Source organism: Gossypium hirsutum, chromosome A05 (genome assembly GCF_007990345.1).
Source record: "Gossypium hirsutum isolate 1008001.06 chromosome A05, Gossypium_hirsutum_v2.1, whole genome shotgun sequence".
Taxonomy (NCBI): domain Eukaryota; kingdom Viridiplantae; phylum Streptophyta; class Magnoliopsida; order Malvales; family Malvaceae; genus Gossypium; species Gossypium hirsutum.
The window spans coordinates 108,611,878-108,630,859 of record NC_053428.1 but is presented as its reverse complement, the minus strand read 5'-3'; the positions used below and the strand labels follow the sequence as shown (position 1 = coordinate 108,630,859).

Genomic DNA, 18,982 nt, shown 5'->3' with positions numbered 1-18,982 from the left:
ATTAATTATAAAAATAATTAGAATACAAATATATATATATATATTTATCATTTTGACTCGAGACAAGTCTATCCTTCCCCTTTTATTACATGGCAAAATGTCTCTTTTGAGTAAATTATAAAATTAATTAAAACATGACATAAATATATTAAAAATTATTAAAATATTAAAAAATATTACATTAAAATTGTGAATTATAAAAATTACTAGAAATCTTATCAAACATGTATGCATGTAAAAACTACAAATTTAGAATATAGTTGTGTGTTTAAAAATAATATACAATAAACAATGAAATGTATGGTTTGAAACTAATTAATCATAATAACACATTAAAATGTATGCTATTAAAATAAAAAAATAGATTTTAATTAAGGGTAAAACGACATTTAAATACATAAATATATCAGATAAATAATACTGAATACACTACAATTATTTATTATGGTATTATCATCAATTGTGAGTTAGTGTTAGGTTGACTTGTAACACTAACTCAATTAACAATATTATCGATACTAGAAATCCTATCACACACGTATGTATGTGGAAACCACAAATTTAAAACACAAATGCGTATTTAAAAATAATATGCAATAAATAATGAAATTTATGGTTTGAAATTAATTAATAATAATACCAAAATATGTACGCTATTAAAAAGAAAAAAAAAGAGATTAAATTGTTTATCATGGTGTCATCATCAATTTTGAGTCAGTGTCGAGTTAATTGTGACACTAACTCAATCAAATACATTATTAATATATATATATGTATGTATATATGTTTATAAAACTTATAGAGGTAATAGATTGTGCATAATAAAATAAAAATGTATGAGCATATCAAAATAAAACTTTAGTTTTTTTTTAAGATTCTCATTATAAGTTCTAATCATATTTACTCTTTTTGACACAATGTCTAGAACTACTTATTGCCCTTCCCCAACCAATAAATAGGAAGATAACGTGCTTCAGCGCACTCAAATCTACATTCTCCTGCATTGGCAACAATACGTCAATGCCCATGCTAATTGAGCTAAGACTCAATCAGTAAATAAAGTTTTAGTTGAATGGTAAATTAAAGGTTTTATTGATGCAATCGAAATGGGCTTGAATCCCACCATAAGCATATTTTTATTGATTTTTTAAAATAAAAAAAAAACTACAGTACCCTCGAATAACATAACTTATTTTAATTACGGGAGGATATTTTCATAATTTAACATTTGAGTTAGTGACTCAGTTGAAGGTGATACAAACTCAATAAAACATTTAAATAATAGTAAGTATAGATAAAAAAAATACAACTGATGAAGTTAATAAAGTGGCATAATAAAATAAAAAGTACAAAACTATCAAAATAAAGTTGTAGTTGAATGGTAAATTAAAAGTTTTACCAATTCGGTTGAGAGCAACATTAACTCAGTACTTAAATAATAGTAGTATAGATATACAATTGATGAAAGTAATAAATTGAATAACTTTAATATTTTTATTAGTTTTATAAACTTCATCATAATTAACTGATTTTGATGAATTATGAGATTATTGGAATTGTAGTTGAGTTTATATGTTTGAATTGTAATCTGGACTAGTTAAATTGTGAGTTTTGATCAGGGACTAGATTGGTTAAAATTGTGTGGATTGTTCAGGTAAATTTTCCCTTAATTTTCTAAAATATCGAACTGTAAAATAGTATCGATACTTTGACTAAGGTATAGATACTTTGTTAAGGGTATCGATACTTTTTTATCTTTGTTCAATTTTTTTCTAAACATAGAAGCTCAAAATGGTATCGATACTAAACAGGGTTATCAATACTTTAACCCTGGGAGAGAAATTATTTTCTAATCGAAAAAATTTGTAAACTTTACAATTTAGTCCCTATTTAACTCTAGACTGTTCGAAAAACTATTATAAACCAGATAGAGCTTGAAAATCATTATGAGGTATATAGAAAATACATATAGACCCAATTCTGATTAAGGTAAATGTTTAAAATATATTGAATTCGATTGTTTTTTGCTCCAGCAACAAATGTAACATTCCAATACCTTGACCCGACAGTCGGGTCAGGTATAGGGGTGTTACATTTAAGGTTTTAGTACTCCAATTGACACAGGTTCAAATCCACCATATTCATATTTTAATTATTTTTTTAAATGAAAAGACTAAAAAATAGTATAACTTTTTTAATTACAAAAGGACATTTCTGTAATATCCTGACCAAGTTGGTGATGTGACACCTCACACCCAATCCGATTGTCGGATCCAAGGATGTGACATCAAATTACATTGTCGGAGCAACACAGGCTATTTCAACATAATAACACTAGGTTTAATTCACACTTATCAATAGCTTGACAAATAAAATGTTTAATAAAATCATCCACACTTATCAACATAGTGGTTTAGGATATTATTTCATCTAATTACAAGGTCATCCTAAGTCAAAACCAAAGTTAGGACCTTAATCCAAACTCACTTGTCAAACTTCAAGGTTATGTCTCGAGACAAGCTATAAATTATTTTAGGAATTTTATCTTCGATGTTAACTTGTCTTGAGACATTAAAAGATGTGTCTCGAGGCAAGGTCTCTTATGTCTCATGACTAGATCTCGATACTAGCCTCCAATGTTTTCCTATTTTTGCTTCAATGTTTGGATGTCTCGAGACAAGGGGTTCTTGTCTTAAGACCTAGAGAAAGGCAAAATTTATTTAGCTTCTATGTATCTTTTCCTTGAGAGACAAATACCACTTTGTCTTGAACCTCGTTGAGATTATCTTGAGACTACCATGGCAAGTCTGGAGACATCAAGCAATCCACTGTACAATATGGTAAATTTTATTCCAATGGTCTCGAAACATGTTCTTGTTTCTCGAGACGCAAAGGAAAAATGACCCTAAATGCACGTTTTTTACGATTCAAATCATACCGATTTGTACCTAAAACATACTCACACCTAGCACCAATGCAAAATCACCTATTTAACATGCATAAACACATTCAATCGCTAGCCAAAACCTGAAATTCATTTCATCAAGACATAACTAAACTAGCTATGCAATCAAAAACCTAAAAACATGTATATTTAACTCCAAATCAAGAGATGAAATTCATCGACCTAAACATTATAGGTCATAAAACTAAAGGTATCAAAACATTAGCTTAACAACTAACCAAAATCAACCTAGGTATATGTCATATGACCCAAAACACATATGTACATACAAAACGAAAACAAGTTAATTTCCGAGTTGAGCTTTCGTGTTGAATGCTTGATGACCTTAAATCTACTCTAACTTTTACCCCAAACTTACACACAAAAACAAAAGTAATTGCACACTTAGTAAAGTAAACTCAATAATGCTAACATAATTTGAATTCAAATATAACATAATTAAAATCCTATAAGCCACTAAATATCAAACATGAACATATAAAACACAAATCATTCAATAATTATCATTGATATGAATATACCATTAAATCAATAATTCATTATTGATCAATTTTATTTATTACATATAGATACCTATTTACACAATATTATTTTTTATGCACCCTCGTTATATTTGCATCTATTTCATCAGAATCAAACCATGTATCATTCAACATTTATTTCTCATTTTTAGTCACCCATGTATACACAAATAACAATATCACTTATTAATCCTTATTATCAAATTTGAGTATCTTATCACATATCGCATTCAATTTATTATTTGGCCCTTATTAACTAACTCGAATTAGATGACGAATACACAAATCAAACCACCAACACACCAATTACACATCGAAGTGTTATTTAAAAATAAAATACCGATCCCACCAATCACACCAATATAGCATGCATAAAGCACTGAATATAACACGCACAAGGTGCTAAATATAACATGCATATAGCGTTAAATGTAACATGCATAAGGGTCTGAATATAAATGCGTAAAGTACTGAAACTCCCGCTTATCAAACAGACCCTATGATATGTCAATTACACTCATAACTTTATTTGATAATGTTAACTGTGAAAATTTCATTATTAATGTCCATATATTATCAAACAAGCATTTATTTATACAAATCACATACCAACAACCACAAATCACTTAGTCAGGTATATACGTACCTTTCAAACATAATAATGTTGATTGTTTACTATTTCTGATCACTTAACAAGTGAAGCAAATACATTTAAATATGTAACAAACTCGAATTATGAGATCACAAACCATATTAACTATTCATCAACAACATTGCCTTTCCATTTGCTTTTCAATGTCCTGACATCATCTTTAATTACATACAATAAATTTAGATATAAGAAATCCATTAACCACACAATTCAAATACAAAAAATAAAAAATAAAAAAATATTATACACGTGAATGCATTTTATTATATTTAGTTCCTAGATACCCTAATATCGGAAACACTCGTTTTTGACAATTTTACCTGATCAAATTTAAATCCGGCTTAATAAATATAGTACATGGACCTCCTAAAATCATTATTTATTACCAACCTCAAAATTTTTATCTTTTACAATTTGATCCGTAATAAATCACTATTAATGAAAGGACTTAAACTTAAATTGAAACTTTTTTTTCATAAATTTAACATGTTTTTCCATTACCCAACTTAACATTATAAATGCATGAAAGGAAGTTTACACTTAATTTCACTAATTTATCAAATTGAATTAATGGGTCCTCAATATCTAACTTCTATAACCAAAATTCTATTGAAAATTTAAAAGAAAGAACTTACAATTAGTTTAATGAAGATTCGACAATGGTGAGAAATGGAGAGAAAAATTTCCTTTCTCTAGTTTTGTTCATCCTAGCCGAATGTGGAGAAGAGAAATGCCTTTCTTTTTCTTTCCACTATTTACACACATATATAAAAGGATTAGGAAAGTGTTTACTTTTGATTAAACTATATTAATCAATCTACATGAATTTATTAATTAATGTTAATCATGGGGCCAAGTCAGAAAATTTTTTTAGTGGTCGAAATTAAGTTTTAATTTTTAATAGTCTATATATTTATAATTTTTAAATGATTAAATCAAATTTTTATCGGATTAAATCAATTTTTTTATCATTTTTAAGAAGTCAAAATGTAATTTTACCTTTACTAATTTAAATTTTAAATTTTTTTAAAAGGCCTAAATAGATAATTTTTCATTTTATGAGGGTCGACCCTTCTATTTATTCTAGTTTAATTTCTAATTAGTTCTTTCTCCATTTTCTTAAATTTAAATTTTATTAGTATTTTTTTTAAATTTAGTCTCTATACTATTTTTATTAATCGATTTAATTCAATAACACTTTATTACTCGACCTCTCCGATTCGTAAGTGACTTGTAATTATTTTATTTTAAATTATTTACCAACTCAAATCAATTAATCTAGTCTGTAACTGAATGTTATGACACAGTTGAAAATTGGGTTGTTACATGTGACATGATTGAGAGTGACACTAACTCAGTCAGGAACTTAATAAATAGTAAGTACAGATATACAATTAGTAAAAATGATAAATTGTGCATATTAAAACAAAAATGTATAAAATACATTAAAATGAAACTTTAGTTAAGTGGTAAATTTAAAAATTTAATTAATTTAATCTCATCATATTTATATTTTAATTAGTTTTTGTTAAAATAAAAAAGACTAAAATACTCTCAAATAATATAATTTTTTAATTATTAAAATACTCTTAAATACTACATATTTTTAATTATGAAAGAACATTTCTATAATTTCTTGATCAAATTGATGACCTAATTGAAGTTGATATCAACCAATAGCTTTATTTTATAAAATTAAACCTATTATGTGCCCATAGTTAACCGTCAAAACTGTGAGCAGAATTTGAAGAAAAAGTAAACAAAAAATACATTTACAAAAAAGAATGATATAATTGCATATGTAGCACTACTCTTTTAAAGTAGACTAATTAAAAAAAATTATTCCAGAGTTATCTATATTTCTAGTGGTAGATCTAGAAAATATTATTGGGGGAGCTGGAATTAAATTGAATATTTTAAGATAGTAAAAAAAATGTAATTTTATTATTTTAATAAATTATATCTTTATAATTTTTAAAAAAATAATTAAATTTTTATTTTTTAAAAAAATAAAATATAATTTTATTATTACTAAATTAAAATTTTATAAATTATAAAAACTTAATTAAATTAAAAATTTGTGACTGACGTTACCCGTCAAACTCGTGAAACTCTTACTCTTAGCGGCGGATATGCATACAAATATGCTACACGGATCGATTGTATTCCATATTAATATGGTGATTTTATATAAGTTAATTTCAAATATAATATTTAATTTTTAAAATATTGAAAAGCATGTCGTTAGAAGATTGGAATGACACATATTTTCTATTTTAAAAAAATATGATAAAATAATAAATAATAATCATCAAAAGCAAATAATATAATGATTAAAAAAATAAAATAAATCACTAAAAAGTGTAAATGTAAATGGTAACGTATTAAGAGAAGGTAAATAATTAGACCCAATTTATAGCTTATTGATAGTGCGTTTGTTTATTACAAAATAATTTAAATTCGAATTATTATTGTAAAAAAAAATCACTCTTTTATTAACTAGACTTTTAATTTGTAATTTAAAAAATAAATATGAGTATTATTATTAATACAAAAAAATATAAGTTGGAGTGCGTTGATACTTATTATTCTCTTATCTATAAATTGAAAAAAATTATGAATAATTCTAGACATTATATTAAAAAAGAGAAATATTATCTCAATTTATTGTTAAAAATTGAAAAAGGAAAATGATAGGAAGACTATGAAATATGGGTCAATTTTGTTGTTGTAATTTTTTTCCTTTGGCACATTCATGCATCAATCTCTGCAGATTTTCTTCTCATTTTAATAAATTCATGCACGTGGATCCAATCTTATCTTAAAACTCTCAACCCTATTATATATATATATAACGTATACGATAAGTAGTGCGATTATGTTTTTTATATAATTTATATATTTTTTAAAGATAATTTCTATAATTTTATTATCCATTAAATTAAAATAGTTTATATTTAAAATAAATAAATAATTAGATAAAATAATTTATTCATTTGATTTAATTTAAGTATTTTTATTTAATTATATATTAGCTATAATTAAAATTAATTTATGTTAATTAGCTAATATATCAACTTAAATAACTATTTTTCTTATTAAATTATGTAGAAAATAAATTTATATTATCATCTGATTTATTAAATTATATTTATTATTTACCAATATATATGATTAAAAATATAATCATAATAAGCTGAATATTAATACCATAATATATTAAATATATTTAAAATATATAATAATATATTTTATCATAAAATTAACTATATTATAATTTTATATATTAGTTAATATCTATACTATTACCCCCAATCGAGTCACCAACTCAGTTGTTAAATTACGGGAATGCTCTCCTCTAATTAATAAAGTCATATTATTCGAGGGTACTTTAATTTTTTCATTTAAAAAAACCAATAAAAATTTACATATGGTGACTCATGTTGATTGCATCAATAAAACGTTTAATTTACCACTCAACTAAAACTTTATTTTGATATTTTTATATGTTTTTATTTTATTATGCACATTTTATCACATTCATCAATTGTATATCTATACTTACTATTATTTAAGTGTTTTATTGGGTTTGTGTCACCCTCAACCGTGTCACCAACTCAATTGTTAAATTATGAAAATGCCTTCTCTTAATTAAAAAAGTTATATTATTCGAGGATATTTTAGTCTTTTTCATTTAAAAATGAATAAAATTACGCCATGTTGATTGCTTCAGTAAAACTTTTAATTTACCACTCAACTAAAACTTTATTTTAATATTCTTATACATTTTTATTTTATTATGCACACTCTAATTTCCATCAATTGTACATCATCTATACTTACTATTATTTAAGTGTTTTACTGAATTGATGTCACATTCAATCGGGTCACTAATTTAGTTGTTACGGAAATGCCCTATGTAATTAAAATAATTTAAATTAAGTATTTATACTTTTTAATAATTTTTAAATTTTAAAAATAGTTTTTATAATTTTTTTATAATTTTTAAATTTAAAAAAATTAATTAAATGTTGATGTGTTATCTATATGGTAATTTATATGTATGCCATGTCACTAAAGTTAAAAAATTTATTTTTTCTTTCTATTTTTGGGTGATTTGACAAAAAATGTAAATTTAAGAATTAAAAAAATATAAAAAATTTAATGAAAGACTAAATTGATTTTTTTATAAAGTTGAAGGGCTAATAAATCATTATGCTTTAAAAAAGAAAACTACCCACCAATAAATTTTTGGTCTAGCATCTAAACTATGATTCATACAAACGACCAAAACCGGTAAAAAAGAAAAGAATAACCAGGATGACCTAATCATGAATAAAATAATATGTTTGTATTGCAGATTTAAAGGCACCATGGGAGCAGGCGGAAAGACAGAAAAAGTGGAAGCTTTTTTGCTTATAAAAAATTTGAAATAGATCTATAAGGCCAGTTGTTGAAGAAGAAGCAGATCAATGGCGAAGGAGTTGGAAGGATTCAATTTCGAGCAAAGGCATGGAAAGGCGAGGGTGAGAGTGGGTAGAGTTTGGAGGAGCAAAGATGGATGCCGCCACTTCATGGTCGAATGGAATGTTAACATCAGCTTGCTTTCCAATTGCGTTGCCGCTTATGTCCGCGATGACAACTCTGACATCGTCGCTACTGACACCATGAAAAACTCTGTAAGCTTAAACTGCTTTCTTTTTTTCTTTTTTATTAGCTAAATATTGAAGCTTTTTTTCATTTTACTAGTTCATGGAAATTTTGTTGTATACTTATTTTAGCATGATTTCCTTTCGAAGTATTGTAATTCTCTATCGTTTCAGTTCATGATACTTCTTATGCTCGCTCTGTTCACTCTTTACTATATTTCTTTTCAAAGTTCCTAACCTTTTGCTTAGAAAGATACTATAAAATTAGGACAGAAAAATGAGAAGAAAATATGTATTTTTCTTTTATTGGCATGCTTGGTAGGAAATATGAAAAAGTGGATATGGATTCCTTGTGGTGGTTGAAAACCGAGAGAGAATGAAATTAAAATTTTAAAATAATAAATAATCTTGTAAATACAACACACTCTTTGAATTCAGTTTAGAAATCAGCTTCAGGAGAAAGGACGGTTGGGGGGGAGGGGGGAGGGGGAGGGAGAATGATTATGGTAATGTATCTCCCTATAAAAATTAATCTTCAAATGATAATTTCTTAAGTGTTTATCAATATTTACAGTCATGTTGATTGAGAAATTCTTCATATAACAGCATTGTTGCTATGTCATCTGAGTAATTTTTGAAATTAATACAGGTTTATGTCAAAGCAAAGGAATGTTCAGAACAACTTTCGGCAGAGGAATTTGCTATTCTACTTGGCAAGCACTTCACATCATTTTATCCACAGGTAGTTTCTTGATGCTTAAAAATTTATTTTAATCTTATGAAGAAAGTAGTCAGGAGCTGGATGATTCCTTCTCTTTCTTAGTATGAGGATAATTCAGTTTGCTTTTCAGTAGGGTATCGTATTCCCTACATTTGGAAGAAACCAAAGTATCGTAGTTCTCTTTCAGAGGCTACAAATGCATCCTATTTGGTGGCTTGGGCAATTTGAGGTTTGAGGATTTATAACAGATGTGCATTCCGGCTTTGGAGTTCAGTATCGTTGGCTAAGTGTTTGTCATGAATAGTGATAATCGTTGGCTAAGTGTTTGAGAATGAATCTTTTATGTATTCTTATTTTGGCTTCATTACAAAAGAATTTTTCATTACTAAATTTCCTACGTCTATAAGCATAGAGACTTCTGGAATTCATTTTCTTTCGTACCCAAAAATAATATACAAAGCATTGTTGGGTTCATCAAGTCCTTTTTAAAATAAAGTATATGCTTTTGCTTTTAGCCACAGTATGATGAGCATTTCAGTAGGAATATACTTCTATATGTTACCTTAAAATTGTCAGTGATGTCTATGAATGAGCTGATGAAACTTTCTTTCTTGACCTCCATCTCATTATTTTAAATAGAGCTTCAGCTTGACATTGGATTAAATCTGCTTCTTCCTGTCACACTTTCCATCTCTTTTTCATGCATACTTCTACAAATTTATGCATCTTTAAATGCTTCTCTGTGACTTCTTTTTATTAATAAACTTGATATTGAGTAGTTTCTTGTGAGTGTAAAAAGTGCCTATCTCACAATATTTTGGTATTTGTTGAGCATATGATTTATATAAACTTGATTTGGTAGACCATCTTAATTTTAGCCTTGCTTGGCTTGTTGACAAGTTTCTTGATTCCTTTTATGTCTTTTATTTTTGAAGCATTAAGCTCTATGTATAACACTTGGCTGTACCACATTAATAGTTCCGCATACTGCTTGCTATTTGACTGATGCATATGTTTGTTATCACTTTTTTGTAGGTTTTTACTGCAATAGTAAAGATAGTGGAAAAGCCATGGGAACGCATTTCTGTCAATGGCCAACCACATGAACATGGTTAGTCTTCCTAACTTTTGGCGAGGTTGCAGTGGTTCTGCATAATATCTGATGAATTTCTTTTGGGATCAACTTCCATCAATAGTTCCATTTGATATTTGTTTTGGTATCTTATTTATTGAAGGCTTTAAACTGGGATCTGAAAAGCATACAACTGAAGCGATTGTACAGAAGTCTGGTGTTTTACAGCTGACTTCTGGTGTTGAAGGCCTGTCTTTGCTGAAGACAACCCAGGTAAAGTTGTCAGTCTTTTTTTATGAGAGTTTGGTTCTTGTATTTTTAAATATCCCTTTACCTGAGCAGGAAAAAAGGCATCTTCTTGTAAAAGTAATTATATTTCTTAACATAGTCTTGTCTCCAGGGAAAATAAAATTGTTGCAATTTCTATAGTTTTCCTTCTAGTTTTTTGTTTTTGCTATACAAGCTGCTTGCTGTTTCCGCTCCAATGCTATTTAGAAATTGCAGTATCCATTCATTATCAAGATATAACTTTGAAACGCAGTTCCATGGTTAATGACCTGTATTTAGCAATAATGAGACCTTCATCTGCTTACAGACTTTAATGGGAACAAAATTCACTTATATTATGGTAGTCAAGCAATTAGATTTTATGTTATAATTCTCAGATGGATCTTTTTGGTTACATTGCAAAAGTGCCCTCAAACAATAAATGGTTATTGCATCTGAATCAGGAAACTCATTCCCGGTCTTCCTATCTTTCTTCTAAAAAGAGTTTGTTTTCTCATGTCAATGATTTATTGGGTCTTAGTGAAATCTTCTGAATATAACATTTGTTTAATTCATTTTTCAAAAAATTGGCAAATACAATGTCTTCTCAACATTAAATAGGTTGATAAACTTTGATCTTATAACAAGCTCCTCATGTGTGATAAGGAAGAAACTTGAAGTTCTATTCTGAGCTTTATTATTTTCATAAGATATTTCAGTTCTTGTCGAGTAACCAAAGAGTAGTATGTATATATTTGTCAAAAAATTTGCGTTTGATAAATGATAATATTCTGTATCTTCTTATCTGTTTCCTCCTTTACTCCTGGTATTTAACCTTGTAGCCTTAATAAGGCTTGTGCCAATAGTGCACAAGGGTGCAGTTTCTTGGGCTAAGCAATTACAAAGTGAAAAAACATAGTGCATGAGTGGGTAGTTTCTCTTATATAGGATCTACTAATTCATCAGGTGAAATAGTCCTTGAATGCTGATCTGCAATTGGGTTTCAGTACTTCCCCTTATCCTCTATTGCTACATAGATGCACTGGTTGTTTATTTATTTAAGTGGCCTCAATGTGGAACCCATTGAAGCAATCATTGTTGCTGACTTTTTTTATCTCATTTGCTGCTTCTTGCAACAATTTTTTTTTTGGTATTTGAGGACTCTATGATCCAATACTTGGTTCAGTGATATTCTTTTCTTTTTTATCCCTTAAGCTAAAGATCTTTTTTTCTTTGCTGATTTTTGGAGTATATGAATGTGAACAGTCAGGATTTGAAGGATTCATCAGGGACAAATACACAGCACTTCCTGAAACACGAGAAAGGATGCTAGCAACAGAGGTCACAGCTTCTTGGAGGTGAAATTTCTTTTCTATTTGTTAATATTGATGCTAAGTTTAAGAAGGTATATGTGGGTAATTTGTTATCGAGTATATGCTACATTCAAAGTCTTTTCCTAAAGATAGCTTTTAACATGCTTGTTGCCTTGATTCTTAGGCATTTTGTTTGAGAGTAAGTTATTGACCCAAGTAAACTGTAAATGTTATTTGTGGAGCAGGTATTCTTATGAATCTGTCTCTAGCATCCCTCAAAAGTCGCTCTACCTCAATGAGCAATACTTGAATGTGAAAAAGGCTTTGGTCGATGCTTTCTTTGGTCCTCCTGAACGGGGTGTATATAGTGCATCTGTTCAAAGCACTCTTTTGCAGATGGCAAAGGCTGTACTTGGCAGGTTCTCTCTCACACACATACATATGCACATAGCATCATCTCATGTGAACTCCTGCTTGCACATACAAGCTCGAACTGATTTCATCTTTTGTTTTAATGGTTTTTAGGTTCAGTGACATATCATCAGTTAAACTAAAAATGCCGAATATCCATTTCTTACCTGTTAATATATCAAGCAAGGATCACGGCAGCATTGTAAAGGTATGACTCTTTGCCAGATATTAGGTATTAGAATGCAAGTAAACTGATCATCCTAAAGGGCTGTGAAAGAATGAGTGTGGGGTGTTTGGTAGAACTCAGATAGAGTACAAGGAGCTGATAATGAAAAATAACGCAGCTGATTGAAGAGATCTCCAGATAATGATATTTGGCAATCTAAGCTGATAAAGAAGTTTTCGAGTTAAGTTGGATAGAAAGTTCAAATGGAGTCTCAAGTTCGTAGCCCTGTTTAATCACCTAACCTACTTCTGTAGTCCACTTGCTGCTTTTACATTTTCCATTTTTCTTTTAATTTTGGACGTTAAATTTTGTTGGAGTTCATTAATTTCTACCTGAAAATGCAATTGCTTCTAATAGTTGGAATCCTCTTATTTAACGAGAATGGAAAAGTAGGAGATACATAAATCATTTTTTTTTTTTTGGTTTTGTCAAAACTTATATGGAAAATGAAGCTATCATGGTGACATTTTATCAATCATGCGATGACTTTGTGCAGTTCGATGATGATGTATATCTTCCGACAGATGAACCTCACGGATCGATCGAAGCTAGCTTGAGCCGGTTCTGGTCAAAGATGTAGGTACAAGACAAACGTAGTGTATGGTGGAAGAAGGGTATAATAAATTTCTGCTTCATGCTTTGTTCATTATCTAATAACGATAATCAGAAGGTTTACTTATGTTAAAGAAGTAATATTAGTGCAACATGTTGATGTGTAACAACTTCAAAACAGTTAACAGTTGATGGGTTAATAAATTGTGTTCCTTGTTTGGGTTCTTCGTTTTAGGCAAGGCTTTTTTTTTGGTTTGCAACAGAAAGGATTTAACAGGTATGCTTCCTTTCCCCTACCGAGTATTGGAGAATTAACAAAGCTTTTGCAAATGCATAATTGTATTCAGCATTACACACACATACATATATGGTGGTAACGTGGCAGTAAAAAAAATATTAATATAATAAATTTAATCATCAACTTTTATATATTATATTAATTTAATTATAGTTTTAAAAAATTAATCGTCAAAATTTATAAATAATTTTAATCAATTTGATCTTAATTTTAAAAAATTCAAAGAAATATAATCAAAAATTTTAAAAAATATATAATAATAAATGTAAATGTTATGTTGATATTTATATTATCATTAAATAAATATAATTATATTAATATTAAATAAAATAAGAATCCATCCCTCCCGTCCCTCTCCCTCTACCGCCGGATCTCCCCCCACCATCGTCCCCATCCCCCGTCTCCCTCTCTGCTGTTGCTGCTGGTTTTCTACTGAATGTTGCAGTATGCACCTTAGATGACAAATAACCATCATTCATATATGTTGCAGTAGCTATAAAGTTACAAAATTTATGCTACTAAAGTGCTTGATTCATGTGAGGACTTACTATTTCTATGAATTTGGAAGAGATAAGTGGCACATTGTGATAATGGCCGCCGTAAATGATGAAATCAAATGTGTGTCTTAATTTTTTAAAAAAAATCTATATTAATATTTTCAATATTATTTATTACTTCATCACTACCAAGTGAATGGTTTTTTTTTAAAATATAAAACTAAAGAATTTAACAGAATAATTTTAATTGTGGTAACAACTTAATGAATTTTTTAAATTTAAAAAAGTAAAATGGTGATTATATGAACCTATGTTGTTCCAACTCTCTCTTTAATTCTTTTTTAAGTACCCATATTCAATATTTGTGTCCCACATAAGTATGGAGATATGAACCTCCAATGACTTTCCAATTTCATGGAAGAACTTGAAAAGAAAAATTATACATCCAAGTCCAAGTAAAATAAACACCGACCAACCGGGCCAAGGTCTAGATTCCAAAATTCATGGAGCATTTATTTTACAGATAGTAAGAACTAACCTCTTACCATCAAACCGTAGTAATCGTGCTCAGTCCTGACTCTGAATCCAAATTATTGTATCCAACTATGATCTCAACACATTAGAAATGGTGATGTTTGCAAATATCAATGGAGGTAGGGAGTGAAAACTTCCAAAACCTTATTGTAAACAGGTTTCTTGAAATCCACTGCCTGAAACAACATGAGCAAATAAACTATTCAATAGCCAAAATCTAAAATCTGCCTCTAATGGCAGGACTAACTTAGTAGTAGTGGAGTACTCACATGCTCAACTATTTGCTCTGGTGTCATCCAAGACCATTCACCAAACTCAGGTTTCTCACTCCCATCACCCAGAAGATTGATTTCTTCTTCTTTCCCCGTGAATTTAAGGAGAAACCTGTTTGTTATTTCACATGGCATCGAAAATCAAACAAACAGGGAGTATTATATCAATAGTTGGACATCTGCTATATAATTATGGAATAAACTTGGAAAGCTGTTGCCAGGTTTCAACTTGCTTCTGCTCTCTACCAAAATCCAATTCAAGACACAATGGAATGATTGGTCTAATCTAACTTCACTCACCAAAAGTTAAGCTTTATGATGGCTGTCTAAGATAGACAGCGACACAGAAAAAATGCATGGCCACATGCATGCTGTGTGTGTGTAGTTACATTACTACATATATATATGGACATTGACGCTTATTGATGCATATTTGAGAAGTATACCATTTACGAGTTGCCTCATTCTCTACAAACCTAATACAGCCAACTTAATATTTCGTCTTTCCAGTCCATACATGTAGTGCAAATTATGTACCTTAAGGCTGATTCAAGCACTCACCACTTTTGAGCTTGACCCTTCCAGTCTGATCCCCACTGATGTTTCAGTTTTTCCCTGACTTCTGGAGGGAAGTCGTATGTCAGCCAATAAGGTACCTGCGTGGCAGAACCAATAAATGGACACACTCCAGGTAATACAAAAATGAGAAGAAAAAAACAGAATTTGAAATAAAGGGAGAAAGCAAATCTCAATAACGTATGCAAAGCAATAAAATGGATGGATCACAAATATAGTAAAACTCATGAACACAGTAACTACTAGTGAAAATTTAAACATAAATATGAGTTGGACTTCCTTGTATATATGTTAAAAGGTGTTGGACATTGAAACACGAGGGAGAAAAACAGATGCCACTAAAACACTTTCTCACTGTTCCTCTAACTACTACCTACAAAAGCAAATAAACCCTCAAGTTTCTTTTAACTTATATATACACCAATTATTTCAGTCTGTCGCAGTATAAAAAAGAACTACAATCATTTTTTTCTTAGGTTAAAAACTACAACTGAGCTTTTCTCCATTGAATTATGGTCTAAGTGAATGTGAATCCATCCAAAAAAAGATTGCTGCAAAGCAGGTTATCCAGCCTATAAAATAACTCATACCCGCCCCTTTTTTTCAGTAGCTGTACTGAATTTTATGGTAGTAACATTGACCTTAGCCTAGAATCATTAGATTTCAACTAATAAATAATGAATGTAATGTGAAAGATGAGAAAATAGAATGATGAAAAGAGCACTGACTTCTTCCAACTGATCAATAACTTAAAAAACACACATGCCCCAATATATTGATGGTTCAAAATGCTTTGCACCATTTCTTTCCAAACAGTAAGCACTTGGAGAAACAGTTTGCCAACTTCTGTGTGTAAGAACATCCACTACCTGATTAACTGTCAAGATTATTGGATTATTGTGACCTTTGGGTTATGAATGCATCAAAAATTTCAGTTTTTCAATTTAAAATGAGTTTCCAAACATCAATTCCAGGGATCAAAATTACATTTTCATTGATACACTAGAGACAAGAGCCCACATAAACATTTAGATTTCAAAGCTTACTAGTTTAGAAGCAGCTGTCAAAATTTTGTGGTAAAGAATAACAGTAAATATAAAAAGGCACAATATTGAAGCATCTAAATTATGAAATCCAAGCGGAACCAAAGTAGCTGTTTGAAATATACAATATTACTATGCTTGTATGCATAAAACTTTTGATTGAGTTTGAGATCGTGAGTCAATTTCCGTAACGAATTAACTTATAATAAGAGACATAAACTAGTAACGGTATATTAGTGTTTTACTTTTCCTTAATAGTAGCATCTGGACCAACAGCTCCTCTCTTTTATAGTTTTCAGAAAATTATAAATTCTTTAAACATTTATCCAATGACAAAGTTATTCATTCATTCCACTCACATAGTGGTGTGAGTGTGCAAAGGACTAGTTTCTAGAAAGATCGAATTAACTCAAACATATGAACTTATGTTCTCAAACTTTTAATTCTTTCTTAGAAAAAAATGCAATTGTAAAGCACTTGCCCCCGTCTAAGTGAGGGTTTTAGTAGTCTCTTCCACTAGTAATGCTAGCAGGATAAAACAAAATGCCCATGCAATTCTTAAGAAGAAAAAACAAAGGATGTCTTAAAACAAACCTCTGCGAGAACTTCAGCTGAGCTAACACCTGTTTCTTCCTTTAATTCTCTGAGGGCTGCAACTTTTGGATCTTCATTGTCATCAATCCCACCCTGTACATCATTAAATATCATGTACTGCAAATTTGAGTAAAATTTTATGTTCGTAAAACAGCTCCTATAGAAACAGAAGTTACGAAGTGAGGACAACTGCACAATATAGCTCATTATTCAAAAGGTTCAACTTCCATTGTAGTGGAGCTCCAGACTCTAGGCTGACAAGAATGTTATTCAAAAGGATCAAAGATAGCGCAGGATGAGAAGCAGCTAAACAGATTTGAATCATGATGAGGTAGAAACGAGACAAAGCCAAGAGGAGAGAGAGCCTAGAGAATTCATATTGAACACAGGAAGCAAAATCTCCATTGTAATCACCAAGGAGACGGCTATGCCATAAAATTTCATAAACTTATTATGGTTTTCATTTATCAGAACTCAAGTCAATGGAGCAATAGTCATATATACAGAGAACCGTCTCAGGGGGTCCTCACTTAAAGGTCTATTAATGTGAATGAAGTAAAGTGAAGGCAAATCACCTGCAAAATTTTATTAAAATAAAATTCCCTTGGAATTTAATAACAGAAAGTGACTTTTAGCCCTTGCTTTCCTTCCTAACTCAAAATTTACCCAAACAAGGCGAGGGTTTCCCCCTTCTCCATCTTTCCTTCCCCTCCCCTCAGTCCAAACAATTCTTTTCTTAAAATAATAATAATAATAATAATAATAATAATAATAATAATAATTGCTGCCATAGCTATAATCAAAGCCGGTTCAATTAACTAGGAATACTGTTAGAAAGACAAAAAAGGGAAAACTAGAGAGAAATAAAATCACAACAAAAGGGAAACCTGAGGCATTTGCCAAGCACTGGGAATGTCTAGTCTCGAGGCCGAAAAAATCTACAAAAATGGAGGGGGGGGAAGAGAGAAGGGGAGTGTCAAATGAATAAATTCATCATAATACAAAACCCACAAAAGAAAAACAGAGGTAGTAAATTAAAGACCTTTTTGGAGGAGTTGATGAGACAAATACCCACATTTCTCCTGTAACCTTGAGGAGGGGCTTCCATGGAGGAGGAGGAAGAGCAAGTACAGGAGGATGGAGAGAAATATGAACAAATGGGCTTGGGAGGTACGCTAAGATGGAAAGGGGAGTAAAGGGAAAAGGACCGCCATAATACAGCCATTTATTTCCACAATATTCTTTTTTAGCTTCCATTTCAAAATCAAAACCCAACTATATTTGCCTTCTTTTTTCTTTTTCTTTTTTTTTTCCAAAAAATATCTCATTTAAAAAAAAAATCAAAGCAAGTGATACAACAAACAAGCCCAAAGGCTAAGCCCAAAAACCCATCCAACAAAAACCTTAGCACCATGCTCTACAACCACCATGTGTCACGAGATTAAAATTTAAGTCTAGTAAATCGAATGATCTTAAGTAATTTTTTTGCTTCAAATCTACTAAGTCAGCCTTACTTTCAAAAATAAAAATTCACTAAAAAATTTCTCTAAGACAGTGAAATCAAGTGGAAGCAACTCAAAAAGACAGAGACTTGAATTGAATAAAAAAGGTACAAAAAATTAATAGCACACTAAGTGTTTGAGTAAATGTTCTTAAAATTATTCTTTTAACTCAAAAATGAAATGATTAAAAATGAAGGGAGAGGACTCTATTTGTAGTTAAGCTTCTCTAGATCTAATGATACAGAACGAATTATATCAATGGCTGAAATTAGTTCTTAACTACAACAATAAAGCCCGAAGGGATATAAATTCTATAC

The 18,982-nt window shown here is 29.8% G+C and overlaps 2 protein-coding genes across 5 annotated transcripts; one reads left to right on the top strand and one right to left on the bottom strand.

The window, feature by feature from the left end:
- Positions 1-8,353: 8,353 nt before the first annotated feature.
- On the top strand, positions 8,354-13,583 carry LOC107943104 (uricase-2 isozyme 2). Its single transcript, XM_016876842.2, has 8 exons — positions 8,354-8,817; positions 9,437-9,529; positions 10,544-10,619; positions 10,744-10,853; positions 12,114-12,205; positions 12,406-12,579; positions 12,686-12,779; positions 13,294-13,583. Exons 1-8 carry the CDS (start codon positions 8,611-8,613, stop codon positions 13,375-13,377), a joined length of 930 nt encoding a protein of 309 aa, XP_016732331.1. The 5' UTR covers positions 8,354-8,610; the 3' UTR covers positions 13,378-13,583.
- Positions 13,584-13,877: 294 nt separating this feature from the next.
- On the bottom strand, positions 13,878-18,418 carry LOC107943099 (nudix hydrolase 26, chloroplastic). Of its 4 annotated transcripts, XR_005927611.1 has the most exons (7): positions 18,206-18,417; positions 18,051-18,101; positions 17,164-17,256; positions 15,512-15,606; positions 14,948-15,062; positions 14,683-14,854; positions 13,878-14,099 (listed from the first exon to the last, which is right to left on the bottom strand). XR_005927611.1 is itself a non-coding variant. In XM_016876837.2 (6 exons), the coding sequence occupies exons 1-6, from the start codon at positions 18,386-18,388 to the stop codon at positions 14,789-14,791; spliced, it is 603 nt and encodes a 200-aa protein (XP_016732326.1). In that variant the 5' UTR covers positions 18,389-18,418; the 3' UTR covers positions 14,601-14,788. The 4 variants fall into 4 exon arrangements, 2 of the variants coding, with proteins under 2 accessions (XP_016732326.1, XP_016732328.1); XR_005927612.1 differs by lacking the exon at positions 18,051-18,101 and having other exon boundaries at positions 18,206-18,418; XM_016876837.2 differs by lacking the exon at positions 13,878-14,099 and having other exon boundaries at positions 14,601-14,854; positions 18,206-18,418.
- Between the last annotated feature and the right edge of the window lie 564 nt (positions 18,419-18,982).

What these genes read in the sequence shown, in the direction of transcription:
- LOC107943099 (XM_016876837.2), bottom strand. Translation starts at nt 18,388, where the DNA reads ATGGCTGTATTATGGCGGTCCTTTTCCCTTTACTCCCCTTTCCATCTT. An exon ending in AAGGGTCAAGCTCAAAAGTG is followed by an intron (nt 15,063 to 15,511) that starts GTGAGTGCTTGA and finishes AATAACAAACAG; the next exon opens with GTTTCTCCTTAAATTCACGG. An exon ending in CAGAGCAAATAGTTGAGCAT is followed by an intron (nt 14,855 to 14,947) that starts GTGAGTACTCCA and finishes ATGTTGTTTCAG; the next exon opens with GCAGTGGATTTCAAGAAACC.
- LOC107943104 (XM_016876842.2), top strand. Translation starts at nt 8,611, where the DNA reads ATGGCGAAGGAGTTGGAAGGATTCAATTTCGAGCAAAGGCATGGAAAG. An exon ending in TGGCCAACCACATGAACATG is followed by an intron (nt 10,620 to 10,743) that starts GTTAGTCTTCCT and finishes TATTTATTGAAG; the next exon opens with GCTTTAAACTGGGATCTGAA. An exon ending in GAGGTCACAGCTTCTTGGAG is followed by an intron (nt 12,206 to 12,405) that starts GTGAAATTTCTT and finishes TTTGTGGAGCAG; the next exon opens with GTATTCTTATGAATCTGTCT.